We start from the raw sequence: 22,158 nt of genomic DNA, 5'->3' as shown, positions 1-22,158 counted from the left end.
AACTAGTAAAATTAAAATGTAAATTTATGCTAAGTTTGAAATTTACATGCAGAAGTGGAGCGCATCCACAAAAAATTCTATCATGACCAAACAAGCATGTCGTAAGGGATTGTACAACTCACTCAAAAGCATGGGAGCCAACCAACGCCCCTCCCAGACTAGTTGTATCACATAAATGAAATAGAGGTTCATGATGTTTCCGTTACCCGAAAACAAGAGTTGACGCACTACTATCAAAGTGAGGGCATTAAAATAAACCAACGGCCTCGAGGGATCCATAAGACGCTCGATCAAGAAAAATTTAGACATTGTCTTCAAAATCGATCCACTATCCAAAATCTTCAAAAACTTACGATTTATCTCCAAAAAGTCGAAACCTTCACCTCTATAACCCTCTTGCAAAGGCGGAACAGCTACTACACCTGACATTTCAAGGCCCAATAGCACTTCAAACTCCTCAATTGTGGTAGTCATCTCGTATTCCCCAAAACAAAAAATGTTGAGTTCGGGAACCCAACACCCCAACATAGCCTCAATCAAACCCTATTGCAAGAGGACTTTAGGTAAAAAAAGTGTAAACTCGAATTTGTTCAAATCCCACTTAACCCTCTCGCAAAAAAAATCCTTTCAAAATGTGTTCAGTTACGATTTGTCAAAACACGATCGAGAAAATATTCAAATTTTAAAAATCATCAAATTTTCATCAAATTTGATATCGCAAACGAGCTCCGTACCACCAAGATCAAGGAATTAATGAGGCAAAACCCTGTCAAACCCGGTGTTTGGATAATCATTTTCTACAAAAGTCAACGATACACTCGAAGTTTTCAAGTTATGTTTTGCAAAATATTCTGGTTCATACAAATAGGGGTTTAATCTATTCTTTGTACGTAATTCCTGCACTAAAAGGTAGTTGTAGATACTCTAATCTAAACAGGTCCCCACTTGAAAAGACCAAAAAATATCGAATTTTCTAAAAAATTTTGTCAATGGGCCTAAAAAAGCCTACTTCGTCAAAACGTGGCATTTTGATCAATCCGAGGATTCCTAAGACCCCTAAAAAGATTAATAAATTTAGAATGAGACTTGGGATACCCACCACCTGCCTTCATTTCACTGCTCCACCCTCAAAATCGAATTACCCCAAGCCCGTTTAAAGTCCACGAACCCTCAACTCACAAAAATTTATTTATCACCTTATCCAACCTAACCTAAACCTAATTCCGTATTACCCAAACCCTAAAAACCACCAACCATTAAGCCTCATCCTTAAATAAATCCTACAAAATCCCAAATAACCTACGACCTCCTAAAAATCCAAGCCCAACACACCAAAGCCCAAATCAATCCAAATCATATTCATAACCTATAATCCTAACCCACAAACCATTATCCATATCAACCAATCACCATTTTGATCATCAAAGAGGACACATGTCATTACCCCAACTCACCTCCCTCATCCAACTACCTACCCGCATCACCTTTCTTTAACAAACCATCTACCTACATCACCTCTCTCTAAAAATCATCTCAACCTATACCCTTCTCTAACCTACCCCCATCACCTTTCTCTAACAAACCACCAACCCTCATCACCTCTCTCTAAAAATCATCTCAACCTATACCCTTCTCTAACCTACCCTCATCACCTCTTTCTAAAAATCATCTCAACCTATGACCTTCTCTAACCTACCCCCATCACCTTTCTTTAACAAATTACCTACCCCCATCACATTTCTCTGACAAATCATCTACTCCCATTTCAACTCATACCCTTTCCTAACCTACCCACATCACCTCTCTCTAAAAAATCATTTACCCCCATCTGAACCCATACCCATCTTTAATCTACCCTCATCATTACTTACAAATCCATCTCCACAAACCAAACCAAACCCACATCCCTCTTCTCCAATCAAATACTTCTTCTCTCCAATCAACTCATCTAATCACCTCACTTCACCATCCCTTTTTGACATATGTCATCATCCCCTTAATCCTCATAAAATTCAATCAATTGACCTCTTACACAACTCATTCTTCTAATTTAAACACCATCTCCATTTAACATACCTAATACTCAATCAACAAACCACTCCCTTACACTCTCATTCTCTTAAACCAAATACTAATCATCTCACCTCACCAAACACTTCACCCAAATAGATTGGGTAGGATCCAAATCATTTGGACAAAAAAATTATTCATTTATCATCATTACACAATCACCCTTATCCCAACTTTAAATTTCACACCCCCCCACTTTCAAATCCCATGCCATTCTCTACTATTTTATTTCTTCATCCTATTATATTCTTAAAATGACCTCCCACACCTATAAATACCCCCCTCACCTTTCAAAATAGATACCAAGTCTTGAACTAAAAAATGATTCTACTTTCAACTCACCTCTCTACTCTCAACTCTGTTCTACTATATTTTCACATTTTCACATCAATAAAAAATACATTCTCATATCTTACTAAGAACTCAAAGAAGAAAACATAGAAGAAGAAGAAGGAAGGAAATAAAGAAAATCTTTAAAGCTTCAAGGTGGGTCAAAGGAACACGTATCCCCCATCTCTCTCTACCCTCTCCATATCCCTATTCTACTATCCCCTTTATCTCTTTAATTTTTATTATTAGAAAGCTTATAAGATATAATGTTCTTCCTCATCTATCTTCAGTAGAACAAAATTTTGGTTCAGTTAAAAGTAGAGGGATTGTGACCATTTTCAAAAGAAAATCGATTTAAACCTTCAAATCGTTTTGAGGCAATCGACATTCAGGTTCTTCTCGACTCATAAGAATGTACCTGTAACCATAGCCAACACTTTTCAAATAGGAGTTGTTTTCAAAGCTAATGCCCATTAGGATCATCTACTTCAATGAGATGGTTATTATAAGCTAAAGCCGATAGTAAATCCCTACTTAGGGTACAAGTCATCAACATGTGGTTCTTTATTTTATTTTACATTTTCATTCAAAAATAATCGAGTTGTGCTGAGGTTACCACCATTTAGTGGGGAGAAAAGGGTGCCTAACACCTTACCTTTTCTCCAATCAAGCCGCTTACCCCAATCTCAAGTTGATTGGTACCTTATTCAAATGAGAGTCACTAAATGCTAAAACAACACTAGTTCGAAAAAAAAAATATTTCAAATGACCATTCACACCCCTTACAAAATGAATGGTGGCAACTCCAAACCTTAGTAGAAGTGATATTCAAAATCAAAAATCACATATCTACACTAGGAATTTAAAATTTGCAAGAAAATTAAATAAAAAAGAACAATGCTCTAATGCTCTCATTGAGCTTATTGAGGACTTATAGGGAAGATTACCTCAAAGATGGATTACTTTCTACCCCCATACCTTGAGATTAAGAAATGCAAATCTACATTACTAAACAAGAATTTAAAATGAACTTGAAATAGAGAACATTGAAGTAAAGAAAAAGGAGGTGAGAATGGGGATTAGAGAGGGGGTGTATACTAGAGCTTCTCCCACCTTAGTCTTCTTCTTCTCCTTTTTTTTTTATTTGATAGGCTAGTTGGACAAAATTTTGGGAATGGTGGAAGGCTTGAGAGCTTGGAGAGAGATTTTGCAAGAATTTTGAGTCACCAAATTGAGTTTCCCTCTTTGCCTTGAATAAGTCTCATATTTATAAGATTTTGGGAGACCTTTGGGGATAGTTGGTCCTAAAACCTAGACTTCCCATGATTCATAAGAAAATCCTATAGAATGATTATATTTAACCCTCATCAACTTGGCAATGATGGTCTTTCACTCACCCATGGGTCTAAATAATCAAGATAATTAAGTGATAGATTAGTAAAAATTTAATAATTTCTAAGGATTCTTTGAAAGGGGTAGAGTGGTTCTAAACTTTTAGATTTGAGTCAATTGGAAGGGAATCAAGCCAAATGCATGTAAATTGGTGCTTAGATTTTGGGTATTTTAGATTGTCTACCTATTTAGGCTTTTAACAACCAAGGGATAGGAGTGTCTTTGTTTATGAAGTCTAGAGACTTCTTGAGGATGGGTAAAATTGTCTTAACCTCTTGAATTTGGTAAATTTATATTGAATTATCTTTGAATCATGATCAAAGTTGAGGGCACTAGAGTAAATTACTCCTAATAAGACTCAATAAATCAAGGTTAGGAGAGTAATTTAACCTAAGTAGGGGCAAATGAAGACTTTGAGTCAATTATAGAAGAAATGAGAAATTTACGAAAGGACCTTGGTCAGGAAATAGAGATGAATTAATACATGGGTATTGAAGTAATTGAGGAGGATTCCTTGAAGAATAAGTTATTAAGAAAGGGGTTTAAGGAGTTATTTCCTTTAAGTAATGTTCGAGTTCACGTGGGCTTGTAAGAGCCTAACTGAATTGACTTAGGAAAGCTTACTCAAAACTATGCCTTGGCAAATGTGACCTTTATTCTGAAAAATTTTAAAGTTGGTAGAAGGTGAGGTTCGGCCAAGCCAAATAAATAACCTAGCCAAGGGTTAAATTCAGCCATACTTAGAGAATGGCCTGGTCAAGAGTCAGGCTTAGCTATGCTTAAAAATACCCTTGGCCTTGTGGCTACTCAATTGGTGGGCTTTGAAGCCTCTTGAAAAACACCTTGGTAGGAGCCCATTTTTGGAATGTTTTTGTTGCTCTCGGACTCGACCTAGGCAAAAATGAGGTGTCTACACTAAGGACTTAAAAGTCTTTTTATAGAAGAAATTGGGGTTACTTTGGCAACATGTTTTCACTCATAGAATGTCCGAGTTATCCATGAATTTTGAAATCCACTTTTGTTCCTCTTTAATTAGGTTTCCAACCCAATCATCTTTATCTCAATCTAAGATTCAAATCAAATTCTATTTCCAGAATGGTGAAACATTACACAGTAGGAGTCTATGACTTGTCTTTCATTTTTTACCAATAAAATATATAAATTGGCCTTTTTACGTGAAATAGGAATTTATTCTCCTCTAAATCAATTTTATAACACATTTAACTTCTCTTTAATTTGATAAGTGAATCCAAAGTTATGGGCAAAATAGTATGATGTAGCCTATTAGGATTCTAGAAAAACTTGCTTCTATCAATCTTTTTGTGATCTGGGACTTCGGATCTCTTGGACTATACTTTGATCTTGACATTGACTTTGAACTTGACATTGACTTTGACTTTGGTAGTTTTTCCACTCTTGACTTTTAGACTTTGTTTGATTTATCTACAAAAATACAACGTGTAATTATGATTCTCAATAATGATAAAATTTTATGCAATTAACTAATAAAATATGAAATGTAATGATTTAAGTGATATGTATGATTTTCATTATCAAAACCAACGATATGAGTTAGAAAATATGCTAAGTGTCTTAGGAAATAACAGGAAAATATAGATTTTGAAGCACTTAACATCTATGATGACGGCTTGAAATCTCCATGTACTAAGCTCCTAAGTGTGCCTGCAACACAACATCTCTAATGCCCAAATAAGATTCAAGATAAAAGTCGTAGAACAACATTGCAGGGTAAAAAAACAAACCTTCGAGTGTCGTTGCCTTTGTATTTATAGAGCGATGGAGCCCTCAAATCTCATGAGATCCTATTTCCTAATCCAATCCTTATCATATTTTAGAAGGTGCATGTTGGAATTGAATGTACCTATTCAAAATCATGCCTCTATTTTTTCCTCCTTTTTAGGTATCAAATATGCCTCCAGATTCGAAGAATCTTAACTTGATTTTTGTTCGTTCGATTCCTGATTTTTTGGGATTTGGGTTGACACTCTTTCCATAGTGTCCTATGTTGTGTCCCGACCTTCCGAGATTCTATTAATTAACCTTGGTTAGGATAATGACCTAGGCGTTTCGTAATTATAAGGATACAAGTATTAATCTTTACTCCAAGAGTTCTTCACCTTGACTCAAATCCTATGTTTTTACACGAATCCCTAGGTTCCATGTGTCCATTCTTGGGGCCTTACCAAAAATATCATTCACAATATCTATATGGAATATTTTAAACAATCCCTTAAGAACAAGATTATTTTATTATTGTCCACCCAAAACGTGAATACACTTAAACAACTGATTTACGACGGATTAAATAATTGATGGCTAACAATAGCCTTAAGCTTTTGAAATTTTCTATAATATCTATAGAGAATCTTCTAAACAATCCCTTAAGAACAATATTATCCTCTCGTCCATCCAAAAAATGTTAACACTCTTAAATTTATGAGTTCTAACTTGACCTGAGGAAGACAAGCCCAAATAGTTGATCAAGAGGCTCTCGAATCTTAATCATACTTTTCAAAAAAAAATTGAATTTTTTTAAAACTTTCCCAATTTTATTTGAATTAACCGAATCAACCACTCCTTGAATTCAAACTTTCTTACTATCGTGACTAGGATTAAATTAAAAATAATAGATTTCAAATAAGGTTGAATAGATTAAAGAAAATATGAATTTTTATTTTATTTTATAGAATTTGAAGATGATGGGTTTTGACCAGAAAACTCAATTCAAAGATGACTGGTTGTAAAAAGGAAAACAAGAGCTTTAGGCTTAAATTGAAGATGAGGGTATTTAATTCACTTTGATTAATTTTAGAGAACTTCTATTGGCACCCCAACTTTTATTTATTACACCTAACTAAAATAAGGAAAAAATAAAATTAATAAAAGTGGGGATGCCAATCAATGCCATCTCTATTTTTTTTTTTGCTAGATTTCCATTTTTGGGGTTTAGGATTCTATGTGAGTCTAGTCATAATAGTAAACAACAATTGAAATTATTTGAATGTTGTAATATTTAGACTACAATTTGAGCCAAACCTTTATAGTGTTTGAATAGTGGGGTGGGGGATAAATAATTTAAGAAATTGGGGTGTAGTAAGCAAAAGTTGACGTGTCAAAAGCAGCTCTCTAATTTTATAAGACTCAGATATTGGAGATCTTGAATTCGAGAGTGATGAATAGGGCTGGCAATGGGTCGGGTGTGGTCGAATGAAGCACACATCGACAGTAACAAAAAGAATGACAGAAATAAGAGACAAAATATCTTTCGTCAGCCGTAACGTAACCCAAGTCAAGAGAAAGCAAAAAAGGCCACAAACACCCCCCCACCTACCAAAACTTGGTGGTCAAGTGTTGGGTGATTTAGACATACCCCTCCAAGTTTGGTGAATATTTGAGTTACCCTAAGTTTCTGAATGAAAAATCACTTAATACACCTTATAGGAGGTTCTTCTTTCTAAATTCCCCTTATAGTGTCTATTATTCTTAAATTAATTTTAAATAATTTAAATACCCAAATCTTCAAATTCTACCAAGTGAAGGTTGAGGTATATAAAATCTTAAGATTGAAAGACAACTAATTTTGAAGGGTTGAAGATGATTGGTGTTAGGGAATTTTCATTTTTTCTAGCATAGAGGTAGAGATGAGAGCATTGAGATCATTTTTTAATTAGTAGTCTAATATAAAAGACTGAGTTCAAAGTGGACATTTCATCAATTTGAAAAGATAGGAGGGTATCTCAAATATTCTTAAAAACATAGAGCCCTATGTATAAAACAACACCCTATCTTAATACGTGTGCTTCACAGTTAATAACATCCTTCTTCAGAAGCATTATAAAAGGAAGAAATCAGATATAAAAGAAATAAGCATACCATCATCACAAACATTAAGAGAGAGAGAGAGAGAGAATGGCTGATCTGTTTAATAAACAAGCGAAGCAGTACGTTGAGACTCGGCCGAGTTACCCATCCGATCTCTTCCAATTCATAGCTTCCAAAACCCCCAACCATGACCTTGCATGGGACGTTGGCACAGGTAGCGGTCAGGCCGCACTCTCTGTAAGTTTCATTAATTTGATTACTTCGATTTCGATAACTCCTATTGCAGTATAGTTTACCTGTTAGATGCTTCTACACCGTTCGATTTATTCATATGTCACGAATCATTATCATTTGTTTTTTTCCTCTGTGGGCCCTTTAAGTGGGGATCCATTATTTTGATATCTCTCACCATGGAGAACAAGAAGAGATTTCCTGTTAGGAAATTTTATGTGCTGAGCTGATGATGAATCAATAAGATGTTGCCACGTGTATTGGACTAATATTCCGAGTCAAATCGGACGATTCGAAACGGAATCGGAGTCCGCCGAGAGAGTTTCCTTTTTGAATTGGTCAACTCATTGGCTTGTCTTATGATAATCAATCATTTCAGTATTTGTAAACTAATGCAGTCAACCGATTTGAACGGTTCTAATTAATTTTTTACGTTTTTGGTGTTAAGAATTGGTCTGTCATTGGGGGTGGGGGGGAACACTTTGACGCGGGTACGAGCTTCAAAATTTTGAAGAAAACCTCTCCATTAGATTACACGTGACATTTTCAAAATGCCACGTGTCTTATAACGATGAGGGTTCCTTCAAAATTCTGACGGCTTGACTCACTATGATGATAACCGATCATTTCATTATTTGAAAACTCATGCAAGCCAACCGCTTGAACGGTTTAAAATATATATATATATATATTTTTTTCCTTTTGTGATTTAGACAAACCCTTTACCATTTGGTATGGGGGAGAAAATCAAAGGAGTTATTTTTTATTTTTATTTTTTTAACAAGGTGATCCATGTGGTAGCAGGCTTATCTGACCCAAATATTGGACCACTAACTCTCATGGTTTTTAAATTCGGTATTTCATCTCATTTCATCCAGGTCCGATATCAAGTCGTCTCGAACGAGTTTTTCGATACGTTTGAAATATCTCGTGAGTCAAATAAAAAAAATGAATGTGAGTCATTAATCTCGATCAAAAAATGACTTTGTGAGTTGATCTCGTTCAACTTTGATATCGAGTTAACTCAGACAATACATCTTAGTCTCAGACAAGTTTAAAAACCATGTTAACACTCTCCCACCTTAAAACGTGAAATCATTAAATAGCCACCTTTTGTTCGAGGGGTGTATAGAAATTCAAACTCACGAGTGGCTTCTTACCATCTCAGCTAAACGGAGTTTTTGATGGTTGTTGAAAATTAAGAAGGGTATTTAGGTCCTTTTTTTTATTAGTGATAAGGATATTTAACTCATTTTACATTAATAATTAGTAGGAAACTTTGGTAAGTGAGTGGACATTCATGAATTTGATTTGAAGGGAAGGGTACATTAGAGACTCCAGTGTGTTTTCAAACTGATGAGCTAGATTTTGCAATATAAAATTGATTTAAAAGCCTTTTGACTTCAACCTCTAATTAAAACCCAAAGATTGAGAAAATCTATAACTTCAAATCAAATGTTTAGAATGTGCATATATTATTATTTTAAAAGTTGAAAAATAAAGATTTAATTTTTGAAATTGAATAACAACTGAATCAACTATTCTCACTAACAATTAACAAATGTTGTTTACAGTTAGCCCATATTTACAAGAAGGTCATAGCTACAGATACAAGTGAACAACAACTCTCATTCGCACCAAAGCTCCCCAACATTCGCTACCAACAAACACATCCAAACATTTCTACATCACAACTTGAGATTGATGTGGCCGCACATGAAACTGTTGATCTTGTCATAGTTGCTCAAGCCCTCCATTGGTTTGATCTTCCTACCTTCTATGATCAAGTGAAGTGGGTCCTACGAAAACCCGATGGAGTGATTGCAGTATGGTGCTACACAGTACCAGAAGTGGACCAATCTGTAGACGATGTGTTTCAACGATTTTACCACATGTCCAATCCTTATTGGGACATTGCTCGTAAAAAAGTAGATGATAAGTATCGAAGTATCGATTTTCCATTTGAACCCATAGAGGGAACAGATAGCACTGGCCCAATTGAATTTTCGACGGAACAGGTAATGGATTTGAATGCTTTTTTCACTTACATAAGATCATGGTCCGCGCATCAAACAGCACGTGAGAAAGGTGTTGAGCTTCTAAGTAAAGATGTGGTTGAGGATTTTGAGCGCGCTTGGGGAGGAGATGGGAGTAATCAGAAGGTTGTTAGGTTTCCGATTTATCTCCGGATTGGAAGATTGGGGAAATAAGTAGTGTTTTAATTTTTAAAAATTGGACCAAGGTGATTGATAGTCCAACCTAGTTTGATTTGTAATAAAATTGGTTGGATCAATTTTGTGGACGATGTTTTCGTATCAAAATAAATTGGGGCAACCAAATTGACAAATTTTCGATTCAATCCTCAGATAAATTTTTACAACATTAAAGAAAGTGAAAATTATTATAGATCATTTTTTTGAGAAGTAGGAGTTTGGATGTTTTAGTGCCCCAACAAAAGAAACTCGATAATCTCGATGGAACCCTAGATTCAGTATGCCAATTTATTGTAGATCATCAACAAAATTATCCTACAAAATCACCAAATAATTGATCACAGACTTGAGGTGCTCTTAGGAAAAGTTGGTGTTTCAATAGAAGCTCTCTCTTGTTATTTTTTTTAATATTTACTTATTGCCAGGTATTGATAGATATTAATCTCAATTGCACATGAAAATTTTTAGTTTCTCGATTGGTGCAAACTACTCCCATGTTGTGTTTTTATGATTGAATTATTCACATGATGCTTCATATGACAGTGCAAGAAAAACATTTAGAAGAATCTTAGAATTTGACTTGCATCTAACCCTTCTCCCTATCAAAAAAGAGGTTATGGAAAATTTCTAATTGCATTCCGTAAGTTTTTTGCTATGGTCTTCATTCTATATTTTCGTTTTGCTGATTCTTTCGATCAATGTGTCGAGTTCGTTCCTAGAGACCTGTATTTTGGTCTTTCCCAGAGGCGAAACTTTCTCATTGGTCCATGTGTATTGAAAGGCATTATGAATCTACGAAAATACCCATGTTAGATCATGTCAGTTGCGGTTCAATACACATGGACGAATGAGAAAGTGGGGTCTCCAAAATCGCCCTTTATTTCCTTCATATGGAGTGGCATTAGAGATTACAAAATTATACCACTATGATATAGATTGTAACAACAAATTTTGGAATTGAAAGATACTGTAAATTTCCTATGGTAGGAAAGACGTAAAAAGGAAAGAAAGTAGAAGAGCAATATTTTTTTATGTATTGTGATTCATATACAATATGTATTTATACAAGAAAAGGAGACTAAAACAAGTTTCCCAAACTAATGACCTGATTTAGGAAAAGTAATCTAGACAATAAAATATAATAAATACAGGAGGTCAAATAAGAATCAAGGAAAATAAGGAACTAATTAGCTGTGATCTTGATTCTCAACACTCCCCCTCAAGTTAGAATAGATGTTGATCATTCCTAACTTGCTGATGAGATTTGAAAACTATGGTGCACCCAATGATTTGGTGAAGATATCTGTAGGTTGTCTAGATGTCGATATATGGTAGGTCTTGACCACCCCAGCTTGAACCTTTTCTCGAACAAGGTCATAATCAATTTCTATGTGTTTTGTCTATTCATGAAAAACTAGATTAGAAGCTATGTGTAAAGCGGCCTGATTATCACAAAACAACTTAACCGGTTGTGAATGATTTATGCCAAGGTTATGCAAAATGTTTTGGAGCCAAGTAACTTCACACCAAATAGCTACCATGGAATGATATTCAACCTCTACACTTGAGCGAGATACGGTGGCTTGCTTCTTCGTTTTCCAAGAAATGAGGGAACACCTTATGAAAGCACAATAACCAGTGGTTGACTTTCGTATGTCTCGACATCGAGCCCAATCCGCATCACAAAAGGCGTTCAATTGTAATGAACTTGTGGACTTGTCTAGGTGTACTATTGATGTAGCGTAGAACTCGTTGTGCCACTTCTAGGTGTGGAACTCGAGCCTTGTCCATAAATTGACTGAGGATGTGAACAGCGTAAACCAAGTCTAGCCTTGTGATAGTCAAGTAAATCAATCGCCCAATAAGTCTTCGATAAGATGAAGGGCTTTCAATGCAATCACCTTCGTCCTTATTGAGAAATAAATTATGCTCTATAGGAGAATTTGCAGGTTTTGCTACCAAGTACCTCATGTCTTCTAATATTTCAAGTGCATATTTCTTTTGTGAAATAGCAATTCCTCCTCTAGATCGTGATATCTCTATGCCCAGAAAATATTTCAAGTTATCGAGATCCTTGAGTTCAAATTGTTGCATGAGGTGAGTTCTGATTCCGTCAATTTCTTGGAGATTGTTGCCTGCCAAAATGATGTCATCCACATTGACAAGAAGAGCAATATAGGAAGAACCATGGTGTCAGACGAATAAGGAGTAATCTGATTTGGATTGTATGAAGTGTACAAGAGTGAGAACTTTGGAGAGCTTGATGAACCATTGACGGGAGGCTTGCTTGAACCCATACAAAGACTTTTGAAGCTTACAGATACGTGTCTCCCCCTTTCATCCGAAATCAGGAGGCAATGACATATAAATTTCTTCCTCCAGATCGCCATGTAGGAAGGCATTATTAACATCCGATTGCCGAAGGTACCAATTATTGGAATAGGCAACAATAAGTAACAAACGAATAGTGACAAGCTTGGCAATGAGAGCAAAAGTTTTCATGATAATCAAAACCTTCAATTTGATTATAACCTTTAACAACCAAATGTGTTTTATAGCGCTCGATAGTATCATCAGAGTTGAATTTGATCTTTTCTACCCATTTGCAACCTATGGATTTTTTGTTTGGAGGCAATGGTTGAAAAGACCAAGTATCATTATCATTGAAAGCACGAAGTTCTTCGTCCATGGTAAGACGCCATTTAGGGTCTTGGACAGCCTGGGCAAAAGAGGTGGGCTCTTTGATAACTGAAATAGAGATAGTAAAAGCACCATGTATAGGAAAAAGCCTATCATAAGTAAGGACATGAGACAAGGGGTGAGAAATACCTTTAGAAGTAGCCAACACCGAGTGGGATGATGGAAAAGAGTGAGCAGGCAAATAAGCTTCTACATGATACTATTGAAGATAGCTGGGTGGTCGTGTAGTTCGTCAGATTCGAGTGTCAGGTGTAGGAGGAGTAAGTGGGTGGACAGGAAAAGTCACGGAAAGAGTGTTTAGGACTACAACATTTGGAAGAGGATGCGATTGTCAACGTGACGAGAAGAAAGTGGTGTGACAGTGATAAGAACCGGATCTGGTAGTGCTGTGACAGGTAAGCCAGGCGTTGCGGCATGGGGTATTGGGTGTGAAAAAAAATGATTAGATGGTGGCACTACGATGGGTAAAAGTAACACCACAACAGGAAAGATCAGGTCGGTTGGCGTCGTGGCGAGCGAAATCTGGCTGGCTGGCTCTGTGGTGGGGAAAGGTGGCGCCGCGGTGGGAGAAACAGTAAGGGTGGGAACGTAAGGAAAAATGATTTCTTGAAAAATGACGTCTCGGGAAATGAAAATTTTCCCGGTGGCTAGATCATAGATGCAATATCCTTTGGTACCATAAGGATAACAAAAAATAATACAACGAAGAGAACGAAGATCAAATTTACTTGGTCTGTTGATGGGTGGAGCCAAAACAGTGACAACCAAAAATATGTAAATGATCATAAGTGGGTGGTCTGTGAAAGATTACCTCAAATGGTGTTTCTCCATGAAGAACAGGGGTAGAAGTAATATTGATGAGGTAAGTGGCTGTAAGGATAGCATCACCCCAAAAATGTTTGGGAAGGTTGGCTTGAAAGAGCAAGGCACAAGCTATATTGAGTGGATGTCGATGTTTACGTTCAACAACCCCATTTTGTTGAGGAGTTGAGACATGGCTGGTTTGGTGAATAATCCCTTTAACATGATATGTGTTTGGAATGGCAAATTCATGATCATTATCACTACGAATGGTTTTGATGCGAGAATCAAATTGGGTTTCAACAAGATTTATAAAGCTAAGTAAGCAATTTCTAGCTTCAGATTTTGTAAGTAATAGATAAACCCGTGTACATCGAGAGAAATCATCTACAGTAGTAAGAAAATATTTTGCCCCCTATAGAGTTGGAACATGATAACCACCCCAAATATCAACATGAATTAATTCAAAACAAGATTTTGTATTAATAAAACTGGAAGGAAATGGCTGTCTAGTTTGTTTAGCAAGTAGACAAATAGAACAATCATGGACAACATGAAATTTAACATGATCGGAACACAAAGAAATGCCTTGTAGGCTTTTATTTGAAGGATGACCAAGACGGTGATGCCAAAGATAAAGATTGGTGGAAGTGGTGGTAGTAACAAAAACACGACTTTCAACAGACTTCAAAATATCTAAGTAGTAGAGTCTAGCTTGCTCAATTCCCATCCCAATCTTTTTCCCCGAGTGTTGGTCCTATACAAAGCAAAGATTATTGGTAAAGCTTCCATAACAGGAAAATGTTTATGTCAATGTGGTTATGGATATCAAATTGACTTTGAAAGAGGGAACACAATGCACATTGTAAAGAACCTATTTACTGGAATAATGTATGGTTCCTATGTGTGTTACTTGAGCAACAACATGGTTTGGTAAGTAGACATAACGATTGATTACAGGTATACAGGTGGTGAAAATTTGAGATGAACAAACCATGTGATTAGTGGCACCTATGTCAAAAATCCATCAAATATCCTTACCATGTATAGAAGGTCTAGGCGAAATACCTGAGAAATTGCTTATTGTAGACACTTGATTGGCAACACTAACCAATTTTGTTCGATCAATGAGTTTAAAGAGATCGTGATATTGATTAGCAATGATGCTATAGGAGGAAGGAGTTGTCTCAACTTTGTTGGATTTGGAATCCACATGATAGGCTCTAAAAAAAGAGCTTGAAGAACTTCTCTTGTCCCCGTGAGCACATGCTTGCTTAAGTTTTCAACAGACGTCAATGGTATGGCCTTTATAACCACAATGATCATATTGAAGATGTTAGCGATAGGTTTCAACAATGTGTCCAACAAGATTGCAACAATCACATTTGAGATGTGGATTTCTTGGTGAGTAATTCCGGTTGGGATTTGGTGGTCCATCTTTGATAGCGAAGGCAACAACGTCTAACATTTTCCCAATCACCTGTGAAAAGATATTTTGTTATTTTTCATCTTGATTGATAAACGAAAATACCTTGTACACGTGAGGAAACATAAACAGGATTACGTCTCACGAGGAAATAAATAGTGCGTTGTGTTTGTTGGTACTCATGTGATTTCTTTGCCATGTTGCCATCTCAAGGAGGAAGAGGGCTTAGGGCATCATGTGCATCCCACGAGCCCTTCAATTTGGTGTAGTAATCACCAATGCTCATGTTTCCTTGAACGCATTCATGAATCTCTTATTTAACATGGAAGAAGTGCACACTATTCGAGTGGGAAAAACGCTCTATCAATTCCTGCCAGATCCTGAAGGCACTATCATTGTACATCACACTTTGATCAATGTTTGGTGAAATGGTGTTGAGGATCCAACCCTTGACAAAAAGATTGCAGCGGATCCATTGCTTGTGTTCTTTAATGGATGTTTTTGGTGGCTTCATGATGGATCCATCCACAAAGTCATCCTTGTTTTTGGTGATGAGAGCCATGAGCATGGCATGCCTCCAAAGAGGGTAGTTGTCCTATGTCAATTATTGAGTCACAAGAATTAAGTCTAGTTGATCAGAATGATAGAGGTAAAAGGGATCACTTGGATCGTCATACATATTGGTGAAAGGCTTAGTGGCTGCTAAAGTTTCATTATTCTTTGTCATGGAAGCTAAAAAGAATGGAGGTTTGAAAAAGATGGGCTATGAAGAGTTCAATGTTCTGATACCGTTGTAGGAAAGACGTAAAGAGGAAAGAAAGTAAAAGAGCAATATTTTTGTATCTATTGTGATTCATGTACAATATGTATTTATACAAGAAAAAGAGAATAAAACTATGCTTAAATAATAAGAAGTTTCCCAAACTAATGGCCTGATTTAGGGAAAATAATCTAGACAATAGAATAAAATAAATACAGAAAGTCAAATAAGAATCAAGGAAAATAAGGAACTAATGAGTTGTGATATCGATTCTGGACAGATACCCCTCCCTCCCTATTCTTTGTCACTTGGATCGTCATACATATTGGTGAAAGGCTTAGTGGCTGCTAAAGTTTCATTATTCTTTGTCATGGAAGCTAAAAAGAATGGAGGTTTGAAAAAGATGGGCTATGGAGAGTTCAATGTTCTGATACCGTTGTAGGAAAGACGTAAAGAGGAAAGAAAGTAAAAGAGCAATATTTTTGTATCTATTGTGATTCATGTACAATATGTATTTATACAAGAAAAAGAGAATAAAACTATGCTTAAATAATAAGAAGTTTCCCAAACTAATGGCCTGATTTAGGGAAAATAATCTAGACAATAGAATAAAATAAATACAGAAAGTCAAATAAGAATCAAGGAAAATAAAGAACTAATGAGTTGTGATATCGATTCTGGACAGATACCCCTCCCTCCCTCCCCACCCACCCACCCACACACACACACACTCTCTCTCTCTTTGATAAGTATAAGGATTTAGTCAGAATTGTCTCGATACAAGTTGAGGCCGTTTTTATATTTAATACATTAATATTAATTAATTATCTATATAATGAAACAATGAGGATTTTCTAATTTTCTTTTGTTAAAATTTTCTTATAATGCCAAGAGATTTAACTAAAGTTGTTGTTTACGTCCTAATATCTTATAAAAGATTAATTAAAGTATGATTTATCAATAATATTACCATGCACTTGAATCTTAGGGGCGTCTATGATTGTTAGTTACCCAATTACTCAAACCCACAAGTCTAATTAATCGATTTGGTCCAATATACTCAATAAATAATTTACAAGTGGTTACCCTAATATCCACATTTTTATAAATGGATAAAATGTAATTATGTAAATCCCAATACTCCTTACAATTTAAAAATAATGGACTAATTAGTTGTAGACACCCCATTATTGCATCTGTCTAATTCGACAGTTCGTCACCCGATTTTGGTGGGTTCCTAATGATGAATATAAAAGAACTCGAAGGCTTGTGAGTACTGCTTAATTCCTTTTGTTTCTAGTTTCTTTTCATCCCCCCTACTCGTCACGACTCGACCTAGAAATTTACGCACGCTTAGAATCGCTACATCTTACACCCGAATTAACAAGCACGTAAGCATAGGTTCACTACACAATTCGATAACTTAGAGACCTCGCTACAGTAGGAAAATATGGATTTGAGACTTAGAAATAAACACATAGGGACTGAAAGAAATCTCACGCTGAAATCCCTAAAAATCACAAAAATGACGAAAATACCCTTCATAAATTTCGGATGTCCGAAAAGTCTCAAAAGTACCCCCATTGCACTCAAAACGTGATTTCGAGTCTAACAGGACCCAAATCGATGAAAACAGATAAATTTGTAAAAAAATCATCAAAATGACAAAAATACCCCTCATAAATTTTGGATGTCTAAAAAGTCTCGAAAGTACCTCCGTTGCACTCAGAACATGATTTCGAGTCTAACGGGACTCAAATCGATGAAAACAGAGAAATTCAAGAAAAATCGTCAAAAATCGTACAAATGACCAAAGCGCCCCTTAACATCTAACTCTAACATAGAGACCTTGATCCCTAAGAAAATAAAATTTAAATAAAAAAATTAAACCAAAATAAAATTCAAATTAAAAATTAAACTAAAATTCAGAATTTAAAATTAATTTAAAATCGTAAAATCAAATTAAATTTCAATACAAAATAAAATTTACATTTTTAAGAAACCGATTAAAATACAAAATCAAAATCAAAATCAAATTGAAAATCAAGTTAAAAATCACTTAACCAACTAAAATGCAAAATTGAATTAAAATTTTAAATCAATCAACCAAATCGACCAACAAAATGTAATTAATAAATTAAAATCCATTCGATCACATTTAAATCGAAATCCAATCAACCGACCAATTAAAAATTAAAATCAATTTAAATTTCAAATTAAAACGCAAATTAATCAATCCATTCAAAATTTAAATTAAAAATTAAATTTAAATTAAACAATTAAAACTCAAATTAAAATCGAATCACCCAACCAATTAAAATGTAAAAATAAAATCGAACGATCAATCAATCAAAAATCAAAATCAAAATCAAATTAACCAACAACCAAATTTAATATCAAAATTCAAATTAAATTCTAATCGAAATTCAAAATTTAAAATCAAATACAAATTCAAATCTAATTTAAAACATCAAATTAAATTTCAAATTAAAACATCGACTAAAATAAAAAAAATTTCGAAATCAACCAATCGGAAGAAAAATTAAATCGACCAATCACGACTCATTGGTGGAGAGTTACCGTACTACGAGTAGTGTAGGATCCCCCTCTCTCATTCTTTTAAAAAATAAAAGAAAAAAAATTCAAAAAAAAAAAAAAAAAAAAAAACCACGTTTCTTCTTCTTCCCCACGTGTTCCACTTCTTCTTCTCCAACTTCTCTCTTCACCCACACAGCACCCACTTTCTTCCCCACTCCTTCTCCCCACTCTCTCCCTCTCTCCCTCTCTCACATTTTGATGAGGAACACTATTATAAAAGAGAAGGAAAGCAACGAATTAAGGACAGATTTTTTTACTTAGCTGCCATTAAAAAAAAAACCTGCAACTTTTTTTTCTCTCCATTTTAAAAATCTGTTGTGGTCTCCCTCATCTCCACGTTTTCTTCTCTAACATTCCTTCCTCTCTCTACCTTTCACCTCTACCCTTTCCTATCTTCTTCCTCTCCATAATTTAAAAAAAAAAACGTTTTTTGGGCTGCCTCCATTAAAAAACAGCACCCCTTCATGTCCAAAAAAAAAAAACAGCAACTTTTCTTCTCCAACCAGCCCCATTTTCAACATCATCAACGTCACTATTAGCTACCCCATCTACCATCACCAACATCACCATTAGCAGCCCCATTTTCAGCATCATCAACATCACCATTAGTAGCCCCATCTACCATCACCAACACCTCCATTAGCAGTCTCATTTTCAGCATCATCAACATCACCATTAGCAGCCCCATTTACCATTACTAATATCTCTATTAGCAGCCTCATTTTTAGCACCATCAACATCCCATTAGCAGTCTCATTTACCTTTAATTTCAACACCATTACAGTCTCCATTAACGACCTCCAACCATCTCTTTCTCTCCTTTAGGAATGCCACAACAATACAATCTCCAACCCTATCTTTGTCATGTCCCATTGCCTCATTCCTCATCAATTCGTTGTAACAACAAAGTCCGTTGCAGCCTCTCCGCTACCTTCATTTTTTACAGTGAATAGTCACGAGTTTTGGAGATCGTACTTGAAGGAATCGACCCTTGTCATCCCCTCTTAGGTGAGTTTATTTTTTTTAGTTCTTATTTTTATTTTTACTTTTTTACATTTTTGCATTAGTTGGATTAGTAGAATATTTCTTATGTATGTTTTTTATTTTTCTCATTTATTTGTTTATTTTTTTATAATTCTCATTGCATATTAATAAGGTTGGTAGAATATTATTTTTTATTTTATTTTATTTTTCGTTTTGCATGTTTTTTCTTTTGTGGATGTCTTTTTTTTTTCATTTTATTTGCGTATTGATAGGATTAGAATACTTTCTTAGGTAGTTTCCTATATATATATATATTTTTTATTAATAGGTTAGGAAAAGAAAATTTTATGCCTCTATTTTAATTTTTTTTATTATTATTCTCGGCTTCATTTTTATTTATTTATTTATTTATTTATTTTATTTTATTTTATTTTATTTTTTATTTTATTTTTTTATTTGAATCACTTCACCGATTTTTGGAATATATGTGGCATTAATGGCAACTTTTAAGTTTTCGAAATATTAATGGATTGATTCGACCATTTTTAGATTGATTGAATTAACTCGCATATATCAAATTGGTGGATCGGCTCATTGGGTGTTTATATTATCAAGTAGATTCATTGATTTTTTTTAGCCAATTTGCAAATATTGGAATTGATCAACTCATGAATTTTTGAATACATGAAAAATAAAAAATCGATTTTTTTCAATTCGCTAATATCAAATTGGGTTAACTCACTAATATTGGAAATGATCCACTCATGAATTTTTGAATGCATGACAAATTAAGAAATCGATTTTCTCAAGGAAAATCAATGAGTCAACTCGTTGATTTTGGAGACATTGAAAATTTGAATCGAATTTTTAAAAAATTAGGTACATGGATTAAATCACCGATTTAATACACATGGCGATCCCGAAAAAAATTTATGATTCTTATGATTACTAAATTACGAGTCGACTCGCTGATTTTAGGGACATTGAGAATTTGAATAGAATTTTTTTTTTTAAATTAGGCACGTAGGTTAAATTACCGATTTAATACACGTGGCGATTCCAAAAAATTAGGATTCTTTTAGTTAACAAATTGAGAGTTGACTCGCTGATGTTGGAGACATTGAAAATTTGAATTCATTTTATTTTAAAATTAGGCACGTGGTTAACTCACTGATTTAATACACGTGGCAACTCAAAATTTGTGAGTTAACCCATTGAATTTAATGCACGTAATGGTTCAAAAATTGAATCTCTTTGATAAAATATCGTCAATGAGCCAATTCACTAATCTTATATATGCGACATTGAAAATCGATTTCATGTTGTTCAAAATATGATCGAATTGATCCATTAATTTTTGGTGTCATGTATGCCTCATTAAATCATGTAATTATTTTAAGCGTAGGATTTGTTTAATAAATCCGATACAATTTGATGATGATTGGATCCTAGTTTGACTTTTAGTCTTTGAATGTTGACCGTAGGATATTTTTGGATCGCAGTAAAGACTGATCATCTTGATCAGGCGGGTTCGGTGCCTAACACCTTCCGAAATACGTAACCTGACCCCTTACCCATCTCTCTGATCCACGGACCGACCCATATCCATTTGAAGTTAATTTTGGTTCCTAGACCTAAACTAGGTGGCGAGTCCCTATTCATTTAAATCCCCGAGATGCGTAGATCAGACCCCTAATCCGCTATTTAGTGGACGGTCGCTGGGGTCGAGGCGATTTCATTAATATAAGACAAAAACAAAAGTTGAAAAATACTACAAATGAAATAAAGGTTTCTATCACATCAATAAAAATCTAAGAAGCACATTTGTGAATATGAAAGACCAATCTCATGGGATAATAAAGAGGGATTGCTTCGAGAAGAAACTAGAGCATATAGTAATTGATCAAAGAGTGAGCAGGTGTGGTGTCTAATCCTACACGATGTACGAGATAAAAAATGGAGGGGATTGCCAGATATAATTTATGATGGTAAGCGATAAATAAGTTGAGTTCCTCCAAGTTTGGATAGCATGTAATAAAAAAAATGAATAGATTAAAAAATGAGGATGAAGAGAGAAAGATCAATCGAAATTATTTATTTTTTCAAGTTTCCAATTCGAGAGCTTCTCATGTATTCATAAACTTCTAATTTAGGATATTTCAAATTTCTAGTTTAGAAACTCTATGAATTACCAAATTAGAAATTTCATATTCACGATTTTCTTAACTTAGAAAATTTTCATAAATTCCTATTTTAATTAATTGGGAAAGTATTTGCATATTTGAGTTTTAATTGAAATATTGTCACGTGAACTTTGGAGTATGAGCTAGAATTAAAGCTTTTTCAAATATTTCTATTTTTGTGCAGGATTCAAGAAATCATGTAATATTTGGGAGAATATTTACCGTAAGATTCGTTTAGCACGTCTGATATAGATTGATGATGATAGGACCCTAGTTTGGCTTTAGTCTCTACCCATTGACCAGAAGATAGTTTTAGATCGTAGTAAAGATCGATCATCTTGATCGGGTGAGTTCGGTGCCTAACCTCTTCTAAAACCTATAATACCAACCTGATCCATTTTCGAGTTATCTATGATTCTTAGACCCAAACTAAGTGACGGCACCCTATTCCCTAAAAATCTCCAATTTACCAATCAGGCCCCTATTTTCTATTTAGTGAAAACGGGTCCAAGCGATTTCAATATATAGGATTTATTGTATATTGGTTTATCAAGTTTCCAAATGCCTTGGAACATTAACATAAATAGAAAAATTAATGTTGAAATTTTGAGGTGCTATCTATTACCT

At 34.8% G+C, this 22,158-nt stretch overlaps 1 protein-coding gene across 1 annotated transcript; it reads left to right on the top strand.

Moving 5' to 3' along the window:
- Positions 1 to 7,666: 7,666 nt before the first annotated feature.
- Positions 7,667 to 10,551, top strand: LOC147400427 (uncharacterized). Its single transcript, XM_086446107.1, has 2 exons — positions 7,667 to 7,872; positions 9,441 to 10,551. The coding sequence occupies exons 1-2, from the start codon at positions 7,723 to 7,725 to the stop codon at positions 10,074 to 10,076; spliced, it is 786 nt and encodes a 261-aa protein (XP_086302233.1). The 5' UTR covers positions 7,667 to 7,722; the 3' UTR covers positions 10,077 to 10,551.
- The last annotated feature ends 11,607 nt before the right edge of the window (positions 10,552 to 22,158 follow it).

Source organism: Akebia trifoliata, chromosome 6, assembly GCF_017979445.1.
Source record: "Akebia trifoliata isolate Shusen 1 chromosome 6, ASM1797944v1, whole genome shotgun sequence".
In the NCBI taxonomy this organism is placed as follows: domain Eukaryota; kingdom Viridiplantae; phylum Streptophyta; class Magnoliopsida; order Ranunculales; family Lardizabalaceae; genus Akebia; species Akebia trifoliata.
Note: the sequence above shows the minus strand (reverse complement) of the source record. Positions and strands in the feature narration are given on the sequence as shown.